The 19,557-nt window shown below is 41.3% G+C and overlaps 1 protein-coding gene across 1 annotated transcript in view; it reads left to right on the forward strand.

Moving 5' to 3' along the window:
• Window positions 1-19,557, forward strand: part of cadps2 (Ca++-dependent secretion activator 2) — a 226,537-nt gene that overhangs the window by 27,240 nt on the left and 179,740 nt on the right. Inside the window, exon 2 of the mRNA XM_069162236.1 lies at window positions 4,404-4,517. Coding sequence (XP_069018337.1) covers window positions 4,404-4,517 — 114 coding nt within the window. The remainder of the gene's footprint in view (window positions 1-4,403; window positions 4,518-19,557) is intronic.

Genomic DNA, 19,557 nt, shown 5'->3' on the forward strand with positions numbered 1-19,557 from the left:
GGAGGAGTAGTGATGCAGATACATTTACAAACCCACTGGGATAAATCCATTTCCTGGACAAAGCAGCAAAGATGGAGAGGCACAAGTGTTTTTCACAGTACATATCCAGCTTTTTTTTCTGGTCCTCGCCTCTCATGTCATGGACAGGAAGCGTTGGTTTCGGGGGAAAGCTATCGCCGTTGCAGTCCCCTGACAAGAAGAGAGACACGCTCTGAAATGAAGCCATAAAGGCCTCAGAGTAGGATATTATTTTCCAATTGCAGAGTATTTCTGTTTAAGGGAAGAGAGCACATTGTGTACTCGTATGCTCTAAAAACTAAAAATCACTACTTGAGGATTACTAATATTTCTACGATACTAAGAATCAATTCTGAAAAGTATTCACAATATTTTTGTAAGCCGAACTATCACTGATTCTCTTTGCCATTCATCCAGTTTAGCATTCATTAGTCCATCAATAAACCTGTTTCACCACTTTGCAAAAATAAGCAAAAGGCTTATATTTGGATACAATGTCATACCAAAGGAAAAACTTTTTAATGGCAATTAAAATATTTATTTTTCCAGCAGTACATTAAAGAGTAACTACAGCCAGGCTTTGAAATCTAGTGGAAACTCGAAATTGACCAAAGCCACAATATACTATGAAACAGTCGGGTGGGAAAGACGAACGGCACCACTTAGTGTTGCAGTTGTGTGCCTGGAAGGCGCACACTAAGGCCCGCGGTACGCGCCGTGAGAACCCGCGAGTGTAAATGGCCAACGACGTCTGACTCCGTCTCAAAAGGACAACCACGGCAAAACTGACTCACCATGTGCTCTTCCACATAGATGTGGTTTCAGTCCTCAAGGGACTAGTTTAATCAGAGCGTTTCCATGAACACTGCAGCAAACAGCAATGGCATCTGTGGGAGAAATGTGCCTTGCTTCACCTTGCTACACTGAAGAAAGAAAAGAGCAGATGCAGCGTGCATCCCTTTTGAATCACTTATGGAGGAAGTATCGAGAACTCCTGTATGAATGACAGGTTGACAATTTCAGCGAATGGAGAGGAAAAAAACCCAAACTTAGGTGTTTATATAGCTTTTGTTGTCTCATACGTATAGTTATCATGAGCTTCAACAATTAGGCTGCAGTTTGTACTTGCATTAAGATTATTTTTAGTTGACATGCTCCAGAACTCAAGGGTGTGTGTGTGTGTGTGTGTGTGTGTGTGTGTGAAACCTAAACACTTGCTTGGCGCGTGTTCTGGTCATTACATTGTACTATAAATCAATCAAAACCCAGTGTTTAGATGTGTGATTGCTGTCTCAGCACACTATTCTCTCTGCTTGGACCTTTTGTAATGAAGTCAGCATTTACATCTACAAGCCAAACCGACTTATATTTGCTTTGTTTCCCAGGACAAGACGTGTTTGTTTTTGAGCTGCTGCTGCTATTGCTGAACCACATTTCATTCCAACACTGCCCTTCAAGTAGGAGCTTCCTTCTCAGGAATAAATAGTTTCACATCTTGAACCTGTCATATGGACGTTGAGTCATGTTGAGCACGAGCAGTCACAACCTGCTGCTTTTTTTTTTTTTATTTTATTTTTTATTTTTTATAAATTCACCCTTCTCCTCTCACTTGGTTAAAGGCGAAAAATAGCGGTAGCGTTTAGGCACAGAAAAAGCAAAAAAGCCCACACAAAAAGCTGTCAGCTGGAGATAAGACACTTTGTGTCACTGGAAATTGGCACTTTGACTTCCAGAATGTATTAGTTACTGGCAGTTGAAACAAGCGGGAGAATAATGGTTTCATTTAACCGTGCCGTCCTCTTGACGCCTTATACATAATGCAATTTATGAGCTGCTCCGTCTTGGTGACTGTGTTGCTCATGAAAACTTAATATTCTCATACAACACAATATGTCAGCTGTGGTTCACTGGACAGGAATTACCTCTACCAATGACATTCATGGGAATGATTTTCTCTCTTTTTTTCTGGCTTGACAGACCTGGTATACTTAAAATCGTTTTTCTGAAAATAAAAACATTTGCTGTCGTTGGAAAATATTTATTTTTCCAAACTACAGTACTGTGCCAAAAGCTTTAGACACTTCAGATTTTTTTTTTTAGATTGTCTTGTAAATCACCGGTACCAGGGAGGCATCTGATTGGTCCCAGATTCATTCTGCAGAATGTGGGGTTTTTTGACTTCCATGGGGTTGTGCACTGTAAAGGTCACAATGTCAATGCCGAGTTCAGCTGAGATGCATATGAGGGATAACATTCGGTGCAAATGACCTGAACTGTGGCGCAATGGCACTTGGGTTCTCCAACAAGACAACCCACCTGCAATAACACAATTGTTGCAGACACTTTCGGAAACTCTAGGAACCACACTAAGCCACCGCTCTGATAGCCAAACACTGTTGTAATTGTAGGGTCCCTGGTCACCTTTTAAATGTAAAGGGTGACAAATTACTAGTTACAGTGGTAAAAATGTAATGTAACCATTTTTATTACTTTAGCAAAGTAACATAACTCATTATATAGGGTTGATTTTTCATTACCTTTTTTGAACAAATGTTTTAAACTAGGCTGTAAAGCTGAAAACTATAATTAAAGTTCTTCAATAAAACTTTAAGACCGGAATGTTTTCATTTTACATCACAAGCACCAAAACAAATCATAAAGACCTAGTATTTTCAGCACTCAGTGGTACAATCTTTCCAATTTTGAGAGGAATGTGCAGGTGAAAGAAGGCAGTCCTGGAGACTTGCTTATTCTGGAGTTAAAGGACTTGTCCTGCTCAAAAAATAACTTGAAAGTTCCTCACAGTATGTCTGGTGGCAAAAGCAATGCCATCCAGAGTAATGGTCTGGCTAGATAGAGTTTCTGAGGCGTTAAGGGCCAAATACCATAACTTCCGTTTTGTCTGAATTTAGATTTAAATTTTTTTTTAGGTCATCCAAGCCTTTTATGTTTTTTTAGACATGTTCAAAGTTTGACAAAATTATTTGTTTCATCTGGATTCATAGATAAATATACTGTAGCTGGATGTCATATGCATAGCAATGGGAATGTTTCTTAATAATATCGCCAAAGAGATGCATATATAACGGGAAAAGTATGGGTCCAAGTACACATCCCCATTGTAACTTTTATTTGCATGGAAGATTCATCAATGTTATGAACACATTGGAATCTCTCCGATTAACGTATTTAAACCACTCAAGCATGGTTTCTTTAATCCCAATAATGTGTTGCAGTCTCTGTAATAAAATGTTATGATCAATGGTGTCAACATCTAAATGTCTGACATCGAGCAGGAAAAGTATCATATAGTACAGTATAGTACTGAGGATCATTAGTGACTTTTAGTAGTGCAGATCCTGTGCTACCATACACTCTTAAGTCCTAGTAGAAAATATTCAAACCATTCCTGTGTGGAAAGTCACATAACTCGTATGCCACAGCTTTTTTTTTTTTTTTTTTTTTTTTTTTTTTTTTTTTTTTTTTTTAAAGAATTTTACAAATAAAGGGAAAGTTGGATATAGGTTTATAGTTGGCTACAATGCCTGGTTCAATAATAGGCTCTTTAGGTAAAGGTTTATTTACAGCAACTTTAAAAGCATGCTGCATGTGGCCTCTAATAAAGATAGATTATGTTGTTTTTAAGCTTCACTTTTTTGACCTCCGTCTCCTCCTGTAAGGTGGTGTGTGTGTGATTTTCAATTTCTGGTCCTGCTATTTGACCTGATATCCAGAATGTCATTATACTAGAGCATCATTTAATAAAAGCTCCATGGCAAAGGGGGCAAGTGCAAAAACTTGCTTGACCAATAGCCAGGTTTAGCCACAATCATAGGACTATGACTACAAGTGAAAACCTGAATGTTCCTTTTTCTGTCGTGATCACAGCAGAAATATCCACAACTTGTGACTGTTTCATCCATTTCTATCATAGCTTGTTCAGAGTCATAAGCATTTTAAAAAAGGCTTTCATTTCTGAGAGTGCGCGCCACCAGTGTTCTCAAGAAATGCAGGTTATGTTCTAAAACCATCATAAGTTCAGAAACGCATACAATATATTTACAACTAAGCAGTCCCGATGCCCCATCCAACAAAAATAAATAATGTAGAATTTTCAAAATGACAAACTCAAATCAATCACTTTCAATTTCAGTTTGTTTAAAACTGATCTTAAGACTTAGAAAAGGGATGATAGGGATGTAGTTCATGAGCTAAATTGTTGGTATGGTCCTTTTAAGATTCTCAGTGTCTGAACCTGTTTTCCATCTTCAAGGAGCCAGATTACTCTCGGTCTTCCTTCCTGTCTCTTTTAGATTGATTATGCCCTCGTCTGCCGAAATCTCTCTGTACTTGACTTCATTTTTCTCCTCTCTTCTCCCTTTCAGGTTAACAAGCAGCACCTGCAGGCGGTGAATGAGCGTTTTCTGGCCTTCCTCAATGGTGAAACTCAGATTGTTGCAGATGAAGCTTTCTGTAATGCTGTGAGAAGCTACTATGAGGTATGAGGTCTCAAATCAAACAAGTACCGTGGGTACGGAAAGTATTCAGACCCCTTTAAATTTTTCACTCTTTGTTTCATTGCAGCCATTTGCTAAAATCAAAAAAGTTCATTTTATTTCTCATTAATGTACACTCAGCACCCCATCTTGACAGAAAAAAACAGAAATGTAGAAATTTGTGCAAATTTATTAAAAAAGAAAAACTGAAATATCACATGGTCATAAGTATTCAGACCCTTTGCTGTGACACTCATATTTAACTCACATGCTGTCCATTTATTCTGATCCTCCTTGAGATGGTTCTACTCCTTCATTGGAGTCCAACTGTGTTTAATTAAACTGATTGGACTTGGTTAGGAAAGGCACACACCTGTCTATATAAGACCTTACAGCTCACAGTGCATGTCAGAGCAAATGAGAATCATGAGGTCGAAGGAACTGTCCAAGGAGCTCAGAGACAGAATTGTGGCAAGGCACAGATCTGGCCAAGGTTACAAAATAATTTCTGCAGCACTCAAGGTTCCTAAGAGCACAGCGGCCTCCATAATCCTTAAATGGAAGAAGTTTGGGACGACCAGAACTCTTCCTAGACCTGGCCGTCCAGCCAAACTGAGCAATCGTGGGAGAAGAGCCTTGGTGAGAGAGGTAAAGAAAAACCCAAAGATCACTGTGGCTGAGCTCCAGAGATGCAGTAGGGAGATGGGAGAAAGTTCCACAAAGTCAACTATCACTGCAGCCCTCCACCAGTCGGGGCTTTATGGCAGAATGGCCCGACGGAAGCCTCTCCTCAGTGCAAGACATATGAAAGCCCGCATAGAGTTTGCCAAAAAACACATGAAGGACTCCCAGACTATGAGAAATAAGATTCTCTGGTCTGATGAGACCAAGATTGAACTTTTTGGCGTTAATTCTAAGCGGTATGTGTGGAGAAAACCAGGCACTGCTCATCACCTGCCCAATACAATCCCAACAGTGAAACATGGTGGTGGCAGCATCATGCTATGGGGGTGTTTTTCAGCTGCAGGGACAGGACGACTGGTTGCAATTGAAGGAAAGATGAATGCGGCCAAGTACAGAGATATCCTGGAAGAAAACCTCTTCCAGAGTGCTCTGGACCTCAGACTGGGCCGAAGGTTCACCTTCCAACAAGACAATGACCCTAAGCACACAGCTAAAATAATAAAGGAGTGGCTTCGGAACAACTCTGTGACCATTCTTGACTGGCCCAGCCAGAGCCCTGACCTAAACCCAATTGAGCATCTCTGGAGAGACCTGAAAATGGCTGTCCACCAACGTTCACCATCCAACCTGACGGAACTGGAGAGGATCTGCAAGGAAGAATGGCAGAGGATCCCCAAATCCAGGTGTGAAAAGCTTGTTGCATCATTCCCAAGACTCATGGCTGTACTAGCTCAAAAGGGTGCTTCTACTCAATACTGAGTAAAGGGTCTGAATACTTATGACCATGTGATATTTCAGTTTTTCTTTTTTGATAAATTTGCACAAATTTCTACATTTCTGTTTTTTTCTGTCAAGATGGGGTGCTGAGTGTACATTAATGAGAAATAAAATGAACTTTTTTGATTTTAGCAAATGGCTGCAATGAAACAAAGAGTGAAAAATTTAAAGAGGTCTGAATACTTTCCGTACCCACTGTATGTCTTCATTCATGTCAGAAAGTAGGTTTTTTTTTTTTTTTAACAATAACAGATGATTGAGTTAGATGTTTCCTCAGTCAATCAGGTTTGTGGGAAAGGGAGGGGAGCAAAAGTGTCAGAGATATTGAGTTTGTGTATTAAATTGAGATTTTAAACTGGCATTATATATTCTAAAGGTTTAGACCATGAGCATCACAAATTATGAAGACCTGAAATTCCAAATGATTGATTTTGAGGTATTTTGTAAAAACAAAAAAAATGCAGCAATCCCCTATGTATAATGAGAAAAAAAACGTTGTTTTGAAATGTTTTATTTTGAAACACTGAACTCAAGCAAAAATACATTTTCAAAGCATATTTGACATTTCTATACTACAGTTGTGGGCTATCTACAGGCTGATGCTTGAATGATATATGAATAGTTTTAAAGTATATTTCATGTTTATACTGTCTTGTGTCTCACAGCCCAGAGTAATGTCTCATAGATTGACTTCTATTAAACCCCAATTTTTCAGCACTGCAATCATTAATTACAGTCACACATTTGTGGTTGTCGCCACATGGTTATTAGACAAAGTTTGCACACCTACACTGTTTTGTAGTTAAATGTAGATGGACAGGTAAGAAATCTTCAGTATTTATGTGGGCTTTTTTTCAGCTGTAGAAAGTCTTATTCTTGGCATTCACGTTCATCTAATATCTTTTGGAAGTCATGGCACCGCTTTCCTTTTTCAGGCTTGGCCACAGCAGTGTGCATTTGTGAGATTTCTGGCTTCCGGCATTGTACAACCCTGTTTCCAAAAATGTTGGGACGCTGTGTAACATGTAAATAAAAACAGAATGCAATGATTTGCAAATCACATAAATCCATATTTAATTGAAAATAGATCCTCAAAGTAAAATTACAAAGAATTTGGGGATTTCATCATCAACGGCACTTTAAATCATTCAGAGAATCTGGAGATTTCTGTGTGCGCAAGGGACAAGGCCAAAAAACTCTATTGGATGGCCGTGATCTTCGGGCCCTGCATTAAAAACAGACATTAATTATGAAGTGGAAAACATAGTCTGGGATAAAAAAAAAAACACTTCATAAAACCATTGTCTGTGAACACAGTTCATCGGTGCATCCACAAATGCATGTTAAAACTACTATGCAAAGAGGAAACCACATATAAACATGATCCAGAAGCACAGCTGCCTTCTCTGGGCTAGAGCTCATTTAAGATGGACTGAGGCGAAGTGGAAAACTTCCTGTGATATGACAAATACAAATTTAAGATTTTTTTTTTTCAACACTATGGATGCAGTATCCTCCAGGCTAAGGAGGAGAGGGACCATCCAGCTTGTTATCAGCGCACAGTTAAAAGGCCAGCATCCGTGATGGTACAGGGATGCATTAGTGCACATGGCATGGGTAGCTGACACATCTGGGAAGGCACCATTAATGCTAAATGGTATATACAGGTTTTGGAGCAACTTGTGCTGTCACCCAGACAACTTCTCTTTTAGGGAAGGCCTTGCTTATTATGTCAAACCACATTATGCACGTTTTTTTTTAACTGCATAGGTCTCTAGTGGAAGAGTCCGGGTACTAAACTCCCTGCCTGCAGTCTACACCCATTTAAAAAATTTGGAACATTCATGAAATAAAAAATGTGTGCATGGAGGCCAGTGTGGGGTGTCCCTGTTAAGTGACACCTAGTCTTGGCTGTTACTAGTTACTCTTTACTTAAGCGTAGTAAGCCACCTTCTCCCTGGTCACTTTCCACATGTAATACCAAACACAATCTGCTTTTATTTACATTCTTTACAGTGTCCCAACTTTTTGGGAAACAGATTTGTACTTTAACTATATGATCTAAATCAATGGTTCTCAATTGGTATGTCGCAACCTAAAATTTGGTTATTGGGCCATTTTGTATATGTGTATACAAAGAAAAAAAATTATGCACTTTTATTTTACAGGATATATGTTTCCCATGACGTAAAGGTCACGCAGGAGCCGCTGCAAGCGTTTTCCTGACAGTAACAACTGAAACTAACATTATGTCAGCACATTTATAAAAACAGGATTGGGACTGGATAAGTTATTCAAGTCAATATTAGTCAGTTTAGTCAATTTAGATTATTGTAACTTGATCAGCATCACCAGTTTACACTTGTTTGAAAAGCATATATGCCTTAATAACTCAAACTTGTATTTCAATGGGTTTTGAGCTCTTGTACTTTTATTGCATGTTTTTGTTCAAAATGATCTGATGATGAAATACTGCAAAAAATTATTCCTCATCATTAACAGCCTAGGGCACATCTTCTGTTGTTATCAAAAACCTCTGACATCAAAGAGGATGCTGTCCTGCACTAAACCTGTAACCCAGGTACTGCACTCATCAAGCTACCTCAAATATTAGCCAGAAAGACACCTGTTCTGTATCACCATGTCTGTGTTTAATCAGTAACAGTGAAGACAACACAACCATCAGAAGGACAAATTGGAAATCCCCACATAGCTCTCGATAATTTTTATGACAATTTATTTTAAAAAAAAAAGAAAATTGTTATTACATTGGAATACTAGCTTATACGCCAAATACATTAGCAAAACAAAACTTGTTTTTGATCATTTTTACACCAGTTCATTATCAAATGTAATTGAATTCAAGGAAATTGAGTGCTTAATTGAAATAAATAATTAAAAAAAAACATAATAATGAATATTGGGAGTCCATAATGACCAAAGCTATGCATTTATGGATTAATCTTAATTATCTCAAAACAAATGCACCGATGTGACAGCTGAGCTGTAGTATGGATTTGTTCACTGGTCAAATAATTACTGGAACGTTTTCAATCATATAATCTTTGCATGATAGTACTTGAAACACAATATCATTTTTTTCCTCTTTTTAGAATTTTTCTTTAATATTTGTCAGTATTTGGTTGGAAACCTATACTCTCCTCCAGACACAATATGACAAACCCTCCTGTGCAAACTTGTGCTTCCATTTTCTCCACTTTTGGAGAGCAGCTGTGAGAAGAGATTCCAGTGAATATCCTCGCTCTTTTTATTCCATTTTTACGCATTGTTTTTTTTTGGTATCTGTCACTCCTCCGCCTGCATCTCATTCTTCTATAGCCCCTCAGTTTTTTTCCCCCTTCTCTTTTAAAGTGCCTATCATCTGTTATTAGATGAAGATCTTATCGGCCTTCTGCCTCTCATTTCCTTAATTGCCTGCAAGTGTAAGACAAAAGGATCCATTGCATCTCTCACTTGTACTGCTGGAGAACAACTCACAGATGATTAAAGACAGATGCTGTCTTCCTTGGTGGACATTAGTATCCGCATGAAATCAGACACAAAACACTGTTCATGTTTCACATGTCCTCCTTAGACCTTGGTGTTGGAGACAGAGCATCAGTAACTGAGTATCACCTCCTTGAGCACATAGGAGGTTGGATCAGAAAGTTCCATCACTGCTCCATTTGCGTGTGAACAGTGGGCAGCACTGTGATGTGCATGAAGCAGGGGGAAGCTATAATTAAGCTCCTAAGTGATTATCACAAGTTGATGTCGCTTATGAACATCAGCTCTTGAGTTACACATGTTTTTGTGAGCACTGGTCTGCAGCACCTTGATTCTCCATGCACCTGAAACTGGAGCAGAGAGCTCACATAAAGTCTTGTGTCCAATTTTAGGGTAAAAAAAGAGAAGTGGCAGGGACTCAAATCTGATGAGTACGGGAGTACTTGGGAGTGACTGTTGTGTATTTCCTTGTGAGAAACCTTTAATGTGTTGAGAGGGGGTGCGTTGTCATGTTGGAGACCTGAAGGCACTTTCTGATGGCAGTGCACCACAGTCCAGGTGGTTTGCACCACATGTTTTCCCTCGGATGCCTCAGAACATTTTAGCCCCATCAGAGCATGACCTTCAGCACGCAATGGCATGGTTTGCACCTGAGCGAAGCGGCGGGGATGAGGTTCATCGCTTCGAAGTCTGAGGCCATGGTGCTCTGCTGGAAAATGGTGGATTTAGGTCGGAGTACCTGTCCCAATGTGAAGGAGTTTAAGTATCTGTGGGTCTTGTTCACGAGTGAGGGTAGGATGGGGCGGGAGACTGACAGGCAGATGGGTGCGACGTCAGCAGTGAAGCAGGTGCTGCACTGGACCATTTTGGCAAAGAGGGATCTGTGTCAAAAGGTGAAGCTTTCAATTTATCAGTCGATCGACATTCCATCCAGTCACCAGCTCTGGGTAGTGACCGAAAGAATGAGATTGCAGTTACAAGCAGCGGAAATGAGTTTCCCCCACAGGGTTCAGCCTTAGCGATCGGGTAAGGAGCTCTGACATCTGGAGGGAGCTCGGGGTAGAGCCGCTGCTCCTTTGCGTCTAAAGGAGTCAGCTTAGGTGGCTCGAGTAGCTGATCAGGATGCCTCCTGGCCGCCTCCCACTGGGGGTCTTGCGGGCACGTTTAACAGAACAACCTGGGGTAGATCCAGAACATGCCGAAAGGATTATATATCTCATCTAGCCTCGGGATGCCCCAGGATGAGCTGGAAAATGTTATCAGGGAGAGGGAAGTTTGGGCAAATTTTTTGAACCTGCTGCCACCACGACCCAAACCTGGATAAGCAGAAGAAGAAGATGGATGGATGGATGGATGAGTTGCCCGGTAAAAGGCCCGGTGATAAAGATTTGTGCTGTTTGTCATTCGTTTGAAGTCATGGCATATGTTCGACATGAGGTTAGTCACAGCAGAGAAACACATTTTTTTTTTCTATTTTCTGCTTCTCACCCTGCTCCAGCTCTGCATAATTTCTGGCAGCTTAAAGATAGTAAATCCAATGAGTGTGGTAGCTGCTACAAAAATGCATAACATGATGCTGTACTAAACTAAAAATGTCTCCATTCCCATTAATCAATACACTGGTCACAAGTTGTGGCTAACTATTTAGAGGTTATAAATTAGCAAAAGTTGAAGAAAAAAAAGTCAGTGTATCCAGAGGCTTATGCATGAGGGTGGATCCTTTTTCTCAAGATGCCAGTGTGTACATATTGTGAGGCTCAGTGATTTACCAGATTCAGTGAAATAGTATTAATTTATCTTGTTAATTCCTGAGTGTTCACTCCATTCAGGTATGTGAACATCACTGAAAGCAAACAGACTCCTCTCAACATTAACCACAGACACACCAACAAGTACCAGAAGTGTCCGGCGTTGGCGTCGAGTGCGTAAACTAAGGGAATGGAAGACGTGGAGGTATGCATACTAAGCTAAGGTTTAAATCCAAACCTGCCAGCTCTACCTATCATCTTACTTGCGAATGTTCGGTCTCTGGCAAACAAGCTGGACGAACTAAAGATCTGGACCCTCACACAGAGAGGGCCAATGGGCTGCAGTTTTATGTTCTTCACGGAAACATGGCTAAGCAGCAATGTCCCAAACAGCATGGTGGATTTGGATTGGCGCACAGTCTTCAGTGCGGCCACAGTAGTAGCCGCCTAAAGTGAAAGCAGGGGTGGCGGTGTATGTATTTATGTAAACAAAGCATGGTGAAAAAGACTGTCATTGTCGACACCCACTGCTCTGCTGATCTTGGAGTACCTGATTATTAAGTGCAGGCCCTTCTACCTATCATTAAATAACTTTGTGCTGCTAATAGCAAGCTGCAAACAAGGCACCCAGATGGAGCTTTTATTGTCAGTCAAGACTTTAATCATTGCATTTTAAGATTTGTGCTTCCAAAGTTTTACCAGAATGTCTACTGTGCCACAAGCGGATATAGAACATTGGACCATGTCTACACCAGTATGGCTGATGCCTCCAAAGTCACACCCTCCCCCATCTAGGACAGTCTGATCATCCCCTGCTCCCCAAGTGCACCCTGGTCATCAAACGTGTGAAACCCACAATATGTACAATGAAGATCTGATTGGAAGGAGCAGACTCCACTCTTCACCACCAGTTTCAGTGCACAGACTGGCATGTGTTTGCCGCACAAGCCACCTCGGACTCTCAGATCAGCATTGACACTTACAGCAACTGTCTTGGACCACAATAGCAACTGTGTGGTCAGGGTGACAACTTCCCAACTTTTGCCAATCAGAATCAAAGCAGGAGATGCAGTCTTCAAGTCTAGAGACTGGGAGGCTTACAGCTCAGCCAGGGCCAACCTAGAGAGGGGAATCTTCCAGGCCAAACAGTGCTACAGACAGAGGATTGTAGAGCACTTAAACTTCTGACCTACGGCATATGTGGCAAGGCATGCAGACGATCACAAGCTTCAAACCATCCAGCACTGTGCGCCCAACTACCTCTGCCTCCCTACCTGGCGAGCTCAACCACTTCTACGCTTGCTTTGAAATGGAGAATAAGGAGGCAATCCTTAAAACAGACATACCACCCAATGAAGTTTGGTGTCTGAGGTGTTTGCTCCACCTTGAGCAAGGTAAATGCACAGAAGGCAGCTGGGCCTGAAAGAATTCTTGGCCGCGTGCTTAGAGCCTGTGCAGAACAGTAATAGGGGTCTTCATAGACATTTTTAATCTGTCCCTGGCCCAAGCAGTTGTCCCAACTAGGCTTAAGACTGCCACTATAGTGCCAACAACAAAAAAAAAAACATTATTCTGAGCTGCTCAAAGACCTTCATTCTGCTCAAACCCCAATGGCTGATGCTGTAACTCACTTGCACCATACAATCTGTGAGAGGAAGGAGCAGCAACTAAAGCGACCACCACCTTTTGGCATGCAAGTGTTCTAACATACTCTAAGGCTTTACAGGGAGGAAAACCCTTACTCTTTTCCAACTGTCCCAGATTACAATCCATTGTACAGCCTGGCATGCCAAAGGACAATTTTGGGTGAACGACAAGGTCAGAAAACAGGGAGTCAGGAAACTTTGGTGGACAAAAAGTCAGAACTGTTCCGAAGGATGGCCCAGGAGCCAGAAAGACACGCAGGAACACTCCGGCTGACGGCCCAGGAGCTGGACTGACTTGAGGAGCCGCTCCAGCTGACGGCCCAGGAGTCTGATGGATTTGAGAAGCGACGAGTCAATGGGGGGGTCCGGCAGGGAGCTGGCGACGACGAGTCACTGAGCGTAGGCAGAACCCCTTCAAGCGCTGCACCACCCCCTTCGGCACAAAGCAGGTAGGAGGCAGGATGCCTGGTTGGGAAACCAACAGCTGGTCACAAGTGGGCTGAGACTTGAGCAGGTGCAGAGGTGACAAACGCAGAAGCGGGTGTGGTGGCAGCCACCGGAGACAGGAGGCTTGGTCGTTCCAGAGGGCAGTTATGGAAGGGACCGATCTAGAAGGCAGCCACAGGACTGGACTGCAGTGAAGATGGTGGTGAGGGCCGGCAGGGAGCCAGCAACGAGGAATCACTGGGAGACTGGCACGGAAGCCGCCTTTAAGTGACCGGTTGTTGCTCTGCTGGAAGCTGGTGGCTTAGCACCGACGATCCGCCCCGAGACAGAAGCTGGAAGGGCCGGGAACTCGGAGGCAGAGGCTGGAGACTCGGGAGCAGAGTCCAAAGACTCTGGAGCAGAGGGACCTTCGGGAGGCAAGGCTGCACGTCGTCGCTTTGTTGCCTTTCTGTGGTCTGCTATACTCTGAAGAGGCTGGAGACATGGAGGGAGGAGTTTCTGATGACTCAGAAATAGCTCAGGTGGCTGAAGACTCAGTAGTGGCTGCAGGAACTGATGATTCTGTAGTGGCTACAAGGGCTGAAGATACTGAAGACTCTGCTGCAGGGCCTGGAGACAGTGGAGGGCTCAGAGATTAAGAGCTGCAGAAGCTACCACCGGTTCAACTAGCTCCTGCAAGAACCGGTCGACTAGCTCGCTGCTCGTAATATAGTCTGGGGGCTTAGCTGGCTGAAGGCAACAGGTAAGGCGGCATTGTTGTTCCAGCTGAAAAGCGATGGCTCTGAAGCTGAAGAAGTTGACACTGAAGCCGCAGGGGATGCTGGAGCTGTTGAAGACGCTGGAGAAAATTAGGCTGATTTGGACAGTGATGTAATCAAATTTGAAGCTGATGGATGCAGACTGAAGCAGAGCGATTGGTTGAAGACTGGGACAAACATGGGGTCTGTGTGGATTAAGTATAAAAGCCTGCAAACACTTCCCGAGTTTGGTCATGTTCTTAACTGTGAGAATGTCACGCTCCTCTCCATCAGAGTGAGTGCTGCCAACTGGCGCTCATAATCTGGATCCTGCACAGCAGCGTATAAATATTCTAAGGTTGACCTGACTTTCAAGAGATTGTCAAAATGGGGAGTCACATGAGACGAAGAGGAAGACTGTGCAAGAGAAGTTTGTTCACGGCTTGTGTCAGTGGGTGCTGGGTCGATGTTTGGTCAGTTCGTTCTGTTCGGGATTCTACAGGAAAATAAGTGGTATAAATAGGTTTTTTGAACTGTAGAGGTATGTTGGAATAAGTCCAGGACAATGGAGAACGGATAGAGTTCAAAGTCTGAGAGACAACAGAAGACTAGCTAAAGAGGGATTTGTGGCAAGGGCAGGGGCCGGGGAGCAGCAGAGGGTCAACGGGTCAGGGGATGCTGAGCAGCAGAGAGTCAATGGACCAGGGGTTGCTGAGCAGAGTGTAGCCCAGCAGAATAACGAGGAGTAGTAAGTGCAGTGTACCGGCTGGACTGAAGACAGTCTGTGGAACGAGGTGGGTGCAGCCACAGAGGAGCGGGAGTGTATGTTCACGGAGGTGAGTGAAACCACAGCGGAACAGATTCAGCCAAGTGGTGTCGAAATGATGGCTGCATTCCACTAAAGGGAGCCCCGTGCTTTTCTACCTGTTGGTTCCCTATCATAGACACTTAATGGACCTGAACCGTTAAATATTATTATTACCTACTGTGACAAGACAACACATCTGGCATGAAAAAAAGTGCATACGGTGAGCTACGTGGTAAGATGTCGACTTCCTGATCTTGCTTTGAACATGAAGACGTTAGACACGGGCAATGCCCTCAGCTCCTTGGAGATATATTTAAGTGTTATTGTTGTGTATTCAGTGAACTCTGGGTACTTTTACGCATCATGTCGGAAAGCTGGCTGCACCAAAACTAGCGAGTGCACTGCGTTCGAGACCATGACATCAACATTACTTCACTTTCTGTCATGTTTTCAAACTAAAAACAAAACAAAAAAGCAGTTCTCTGTAGTGGCTGCCTCCTCAGAAATCTATGGATGTGGGTTGATCATAATTCGCATCTACTTCTTTACGTGAGACAGGAGGTTTGACAAAAAGCCATGTTTACAACAGGTGTTGAGTGTCCTTGTTTGTGCACCCAAAACGCAGCAGCTAAAGTAAAACTCCATTGTAAGTTGTTAGCTGTAAGAACTGTATTGGATGAATTTAGCACACACTTATACAACTGGAAGATGAGATAAGCCGACTAGGTTGGGTAACATTAATGTGATATGAACACTGGCCACCGCTGGGGATGAGCACTTGAGCACAGGACAGATGTATTGGTTCTATTGTTATGTGGAGGAGTCTTAAGATGTAGCATCTTGTTCTACGATACGTTGTTTATCGTCATACACGCATATCTTACTGTAAACGGCTAAAACGATTTAGTATCATTTAGCAGACAAAGAGAGGAAAGGAGTGGTCGTGTAGATGGATGTGAATCTTCGGCAGAGGAGGTAGACAACTCTGAACTGGTAATCAGACAGGAAGTGTGAGAGCTTGAGAGTAAATGTGATTTCATAGCTTTCACACTGATTTTCCTCTTCACACATACATCATTATTGTAAATGCATATTTCTTTCAGCACCAGTTTTAAGTCCTCGGCTGCATCAGGATCTCCTCACCAGGCTGCATGTTTTTTTCATTCTTTGAGGTGAACCACTTGAGATCTAAAACAAAAGTGTTATTCAGACCTTCTAACTGGCTTCTTCTGCGGCTTTGAGGCTACCAGACGGCAAACAGACTGAGTTGAAGCAGTAAAAAAGATATAAAGACGGGGGACAAAATAATGAATACACTGATTCAAAAAAGGTATTTTAGCTTCGTAGAAACCAGATATGATGAGTTTGAATTCTGTCAGATAGCAGCATATCACTTGTACGAGCATGTTTTGAAAAACGTAATACAATATAAAGTCTAATACTCAAGATTTTTACAGTAATTGGCTTTTTACTGTGTTTGTTTATCACATATAATGGTCAACAACTGTTGATTGATTAATTGGCACAAGCCATTGGAGTTCATCAAATTCACCAATATTTCAGTTTATGAAATATCAAAAAGTGAGATTGTACTATAAAGGTGATATCGCCTGTGTACAGTTTTCAGCTACTTCCAGCTTTCTTATTCTTAGGATTTGGAACCATACTTAAAGTGTACTTTTATTCTTCGTTGTTATGGAGAAAGATCCCTGGACTTCTTTGGCATATTTCGCCATCAGTAATCCTGTGCAAAGGAAAAAAAAACAACAACAACACATCACTTCAAATAGCTGCAGTTTATATTGATGAAGGCTGTATTTTAGTTCTGGAGCAGCAGGTGTGTGTGACCTGTAATTTAGTGTTTGAAAGCAGCTGGAGTCCAGTGCTTCAGATGAGTGACATTTCTGCAGCCCAGCAGGAAAGTGCTGCTGCTCACACTTATAAGTGCATCCAACCTTAGAGATTTTTCTTCGTTAATTGGAGGAGTTCACAGATTTCTTCCTCACTCTCTGGCCTCACCATCTGCTGGCGGTTTTCAGTATTAAACTGCTCTGAGCATAGAACGGTCTCTCGTTCGAAGCGTGCACTTAACACTCCTGTAAGCTGTCTGGAAAATGAGACGGTGGAGGGCAGCAGGGTAGTCAAAGACAGGAGAGCACAGGTTCACAAGCAAGGCAAAAGTCGACATCATTACAGGCTCAACAGTATTTGAAAATAAGGCCGATTGACACCTGTGTTGTTTGGGAAATAAACATTTGAAGACATGTCAGAAAGTGATGACCAGCTAAAATCAGTCCTCTCTCCCATGGTCTTGAACTTAGACATATCACAAACACATACAAAAAAAACAAAGTTATTGAGACAGAATACACTGAGCCTACTTTCATCTTGTTGAATTGTTGGTTTTCTCTGTATAATATTGTAAAGTCTTGCTGTAAGGACTTTAATGTGTTAAGTGCCATGAAATAGCTATGTTGTGATTTGGCGCTATATAAATAAAATTGAATTGAATTGAATTATGATTCTTCCAATCTGTTTGGAATCAGCATGATATTTCTTCAAATCCACCAAAAAAATTTAAAAAAACATCTGTTAGAAACGGATGAATATCAACTAATAGTTGAAAGTTGTATTTTACTTTATCTTATAAATCCACAGCAGCAACAGGTAGATGCAAAGCATTAGTTTCATCAGCACAAAAACAGATTCATGTTATTCTCAGTTTACTGAAAACTTATACAACACCGATACTTTTTTCTGACAGTTTATTGGAAATTAAGGGATATTGTCCTTTTTTTGTCCTTAAAAGCTTTTAATGTGAACTATCTGTTAACCAAATGTTTCATCAAAATGTGTCTAATTGTTAGTGGCTTTTGTGGGCTTTTTGTTCATATTAACTTGTAGTAGCACCCTTCCTATGACTTCCCCTGGGAGTCACAACCCCCAGGTTTAAAAACCATATTTGTTACAAAACAATCTGGAATGTACACTGAAAAAAAATTATACTTTGGACCACATGCTCTAATTTTTTACAGCTAAATGTGTTAGTTTTTCTCAAATTATATTTTTGACTTTTTTTTTTTAAATTTAATATCAAACAAAAATGTTTCTTTTACCCAAGACAAAAAACAATTACTTTCATACAAAGTAAAAAATATGATTTAGTATAAAGACCGTTTTCTCTTTGTTACAACACTTTTGAAAAAACTAATATCCCTCCTATATGAGGAAGTAGACAATCCACTATTATTGCAGCATCAGCTGACTTGTAATTGTGTGGCACTTAAATGTACGTAAAATACACTCCTCACGCACTTTTCAAAGAAATCTGTCAAGCAGATCTTGTATAACTTATTATACTGCATGTAGAAAGTATAATGATCCAAAAAGCATTTAAAATAACGCTCATAATCGACAAAAACTTTTCAGTGAAATTTAGCCCAGTTTTAGCAGATGGCTCGACATGTTTTCTGTTCCGTGTTCTTTTCAACTTTTTTGTGGTATTATTCAGATGGTGCATTAAAGACAGAGAGGGGAAAAAAAGGGAGAGGAAGCAGGGGAATGATGTGCATTTAAAAAGGCCATGCAGGAATTGAACCAGGGACTCACTATGGACAGCTTTTGTGTCCATGTGGCATGAGTCCTAAAACATATTAAAAAAAAAAAAAAAAAAAAAAAAAAAAAAGCGTTTCTATTCAGCTCTACATAGACCAAAAGTCTGCTCACTAAATTCCCCAATGCACTGTTTGTATTGACAAGACATCGGTCTGATTTACAGACATATGCTAGCGTTAGCACCCATTCAAGAAACAGACTCAAAAAGTAGAGTCTACAATCTGTTCACAGCTTCATATCTTGACAACAAGATGGAAAGAGTCATGTCAGTCCTGTAAATTGTCCACATATACAATTCAATGTCACAGATCTGTCATGAAATGAAAGGTGGCCTTTTTATCTTCTCTCCTCATTCACAAGTATCAACAATGGAACGAGTTATTGAAACCTAACCCTAAGATCATTTGTTATCATCTTGTAACAGTGGTGCATTCCAAGGTCTTCGATATATTGGACATAAATTGGTCCTCACGATGAATGTGTTGGATGCGGGAGAAAATTGGCAGTTGTAAAGAGCAAGGGCGACTCTGACGACAGGGTTGGAGCATCTCTGATCTGCTGCTACTTGCAGTGTGTAGTGCTGCGTGTCGGTCTGTAGTTCGGGTAAATAAAAGCCTCTGCTGCTATGTGAGAATTTACCGTATGTGGTAGTGAAAGTAATATAGTAAAGAAGACTGAAAACATTTATTGTCTCAGCTTAAAAATCCATATAAATATCTCACAAAACTGAATGTTTGTTCATATTTACCTTGCAAACAAACTCACCTGTCATATACAGAAAGGGGCTGTGAACACATCAAGAGCTCTGTCATTTTAGCCTTCAGGCATGCATGTATTCCTCAGTGTTCCTCAGTGAGTGGGAGGCCCCGTATCTGTCTACGTCTGTTTGCTTTGATACAAGTTTCACATGGAAGCCTGCTAATGCGGCATGAAAGTGGATTTACACTCAGCTGAGGGGGAGTGTGTAAACGTTTGAAGTGCTCACGCAGTGCGGTTTCTTGTACATAGACGAACATACATTTCTTTTACATGTCTATTTAAGCATTTCTGCATCCATGCCATTTTTTTTTATTT

The sequence above is a fragment of the Embiotoca jacksoni genome, unplaced genomic scaffold, assembly GCF_022577435.1.
Source record: "Embiotoca jacksoni isolate LCO1_2020_lvr unplaced genomic scaffold, fEmbJac1.0.p SCAF_3, whole genome shotgun sequence".
Classification (NCBI taxonomy): domain Eukaryota; kingdom Metazoa; phylum Chordata; class Actinopteri; family Embiotocidae; genus Embiotoca; species Embiotoca jacksoni.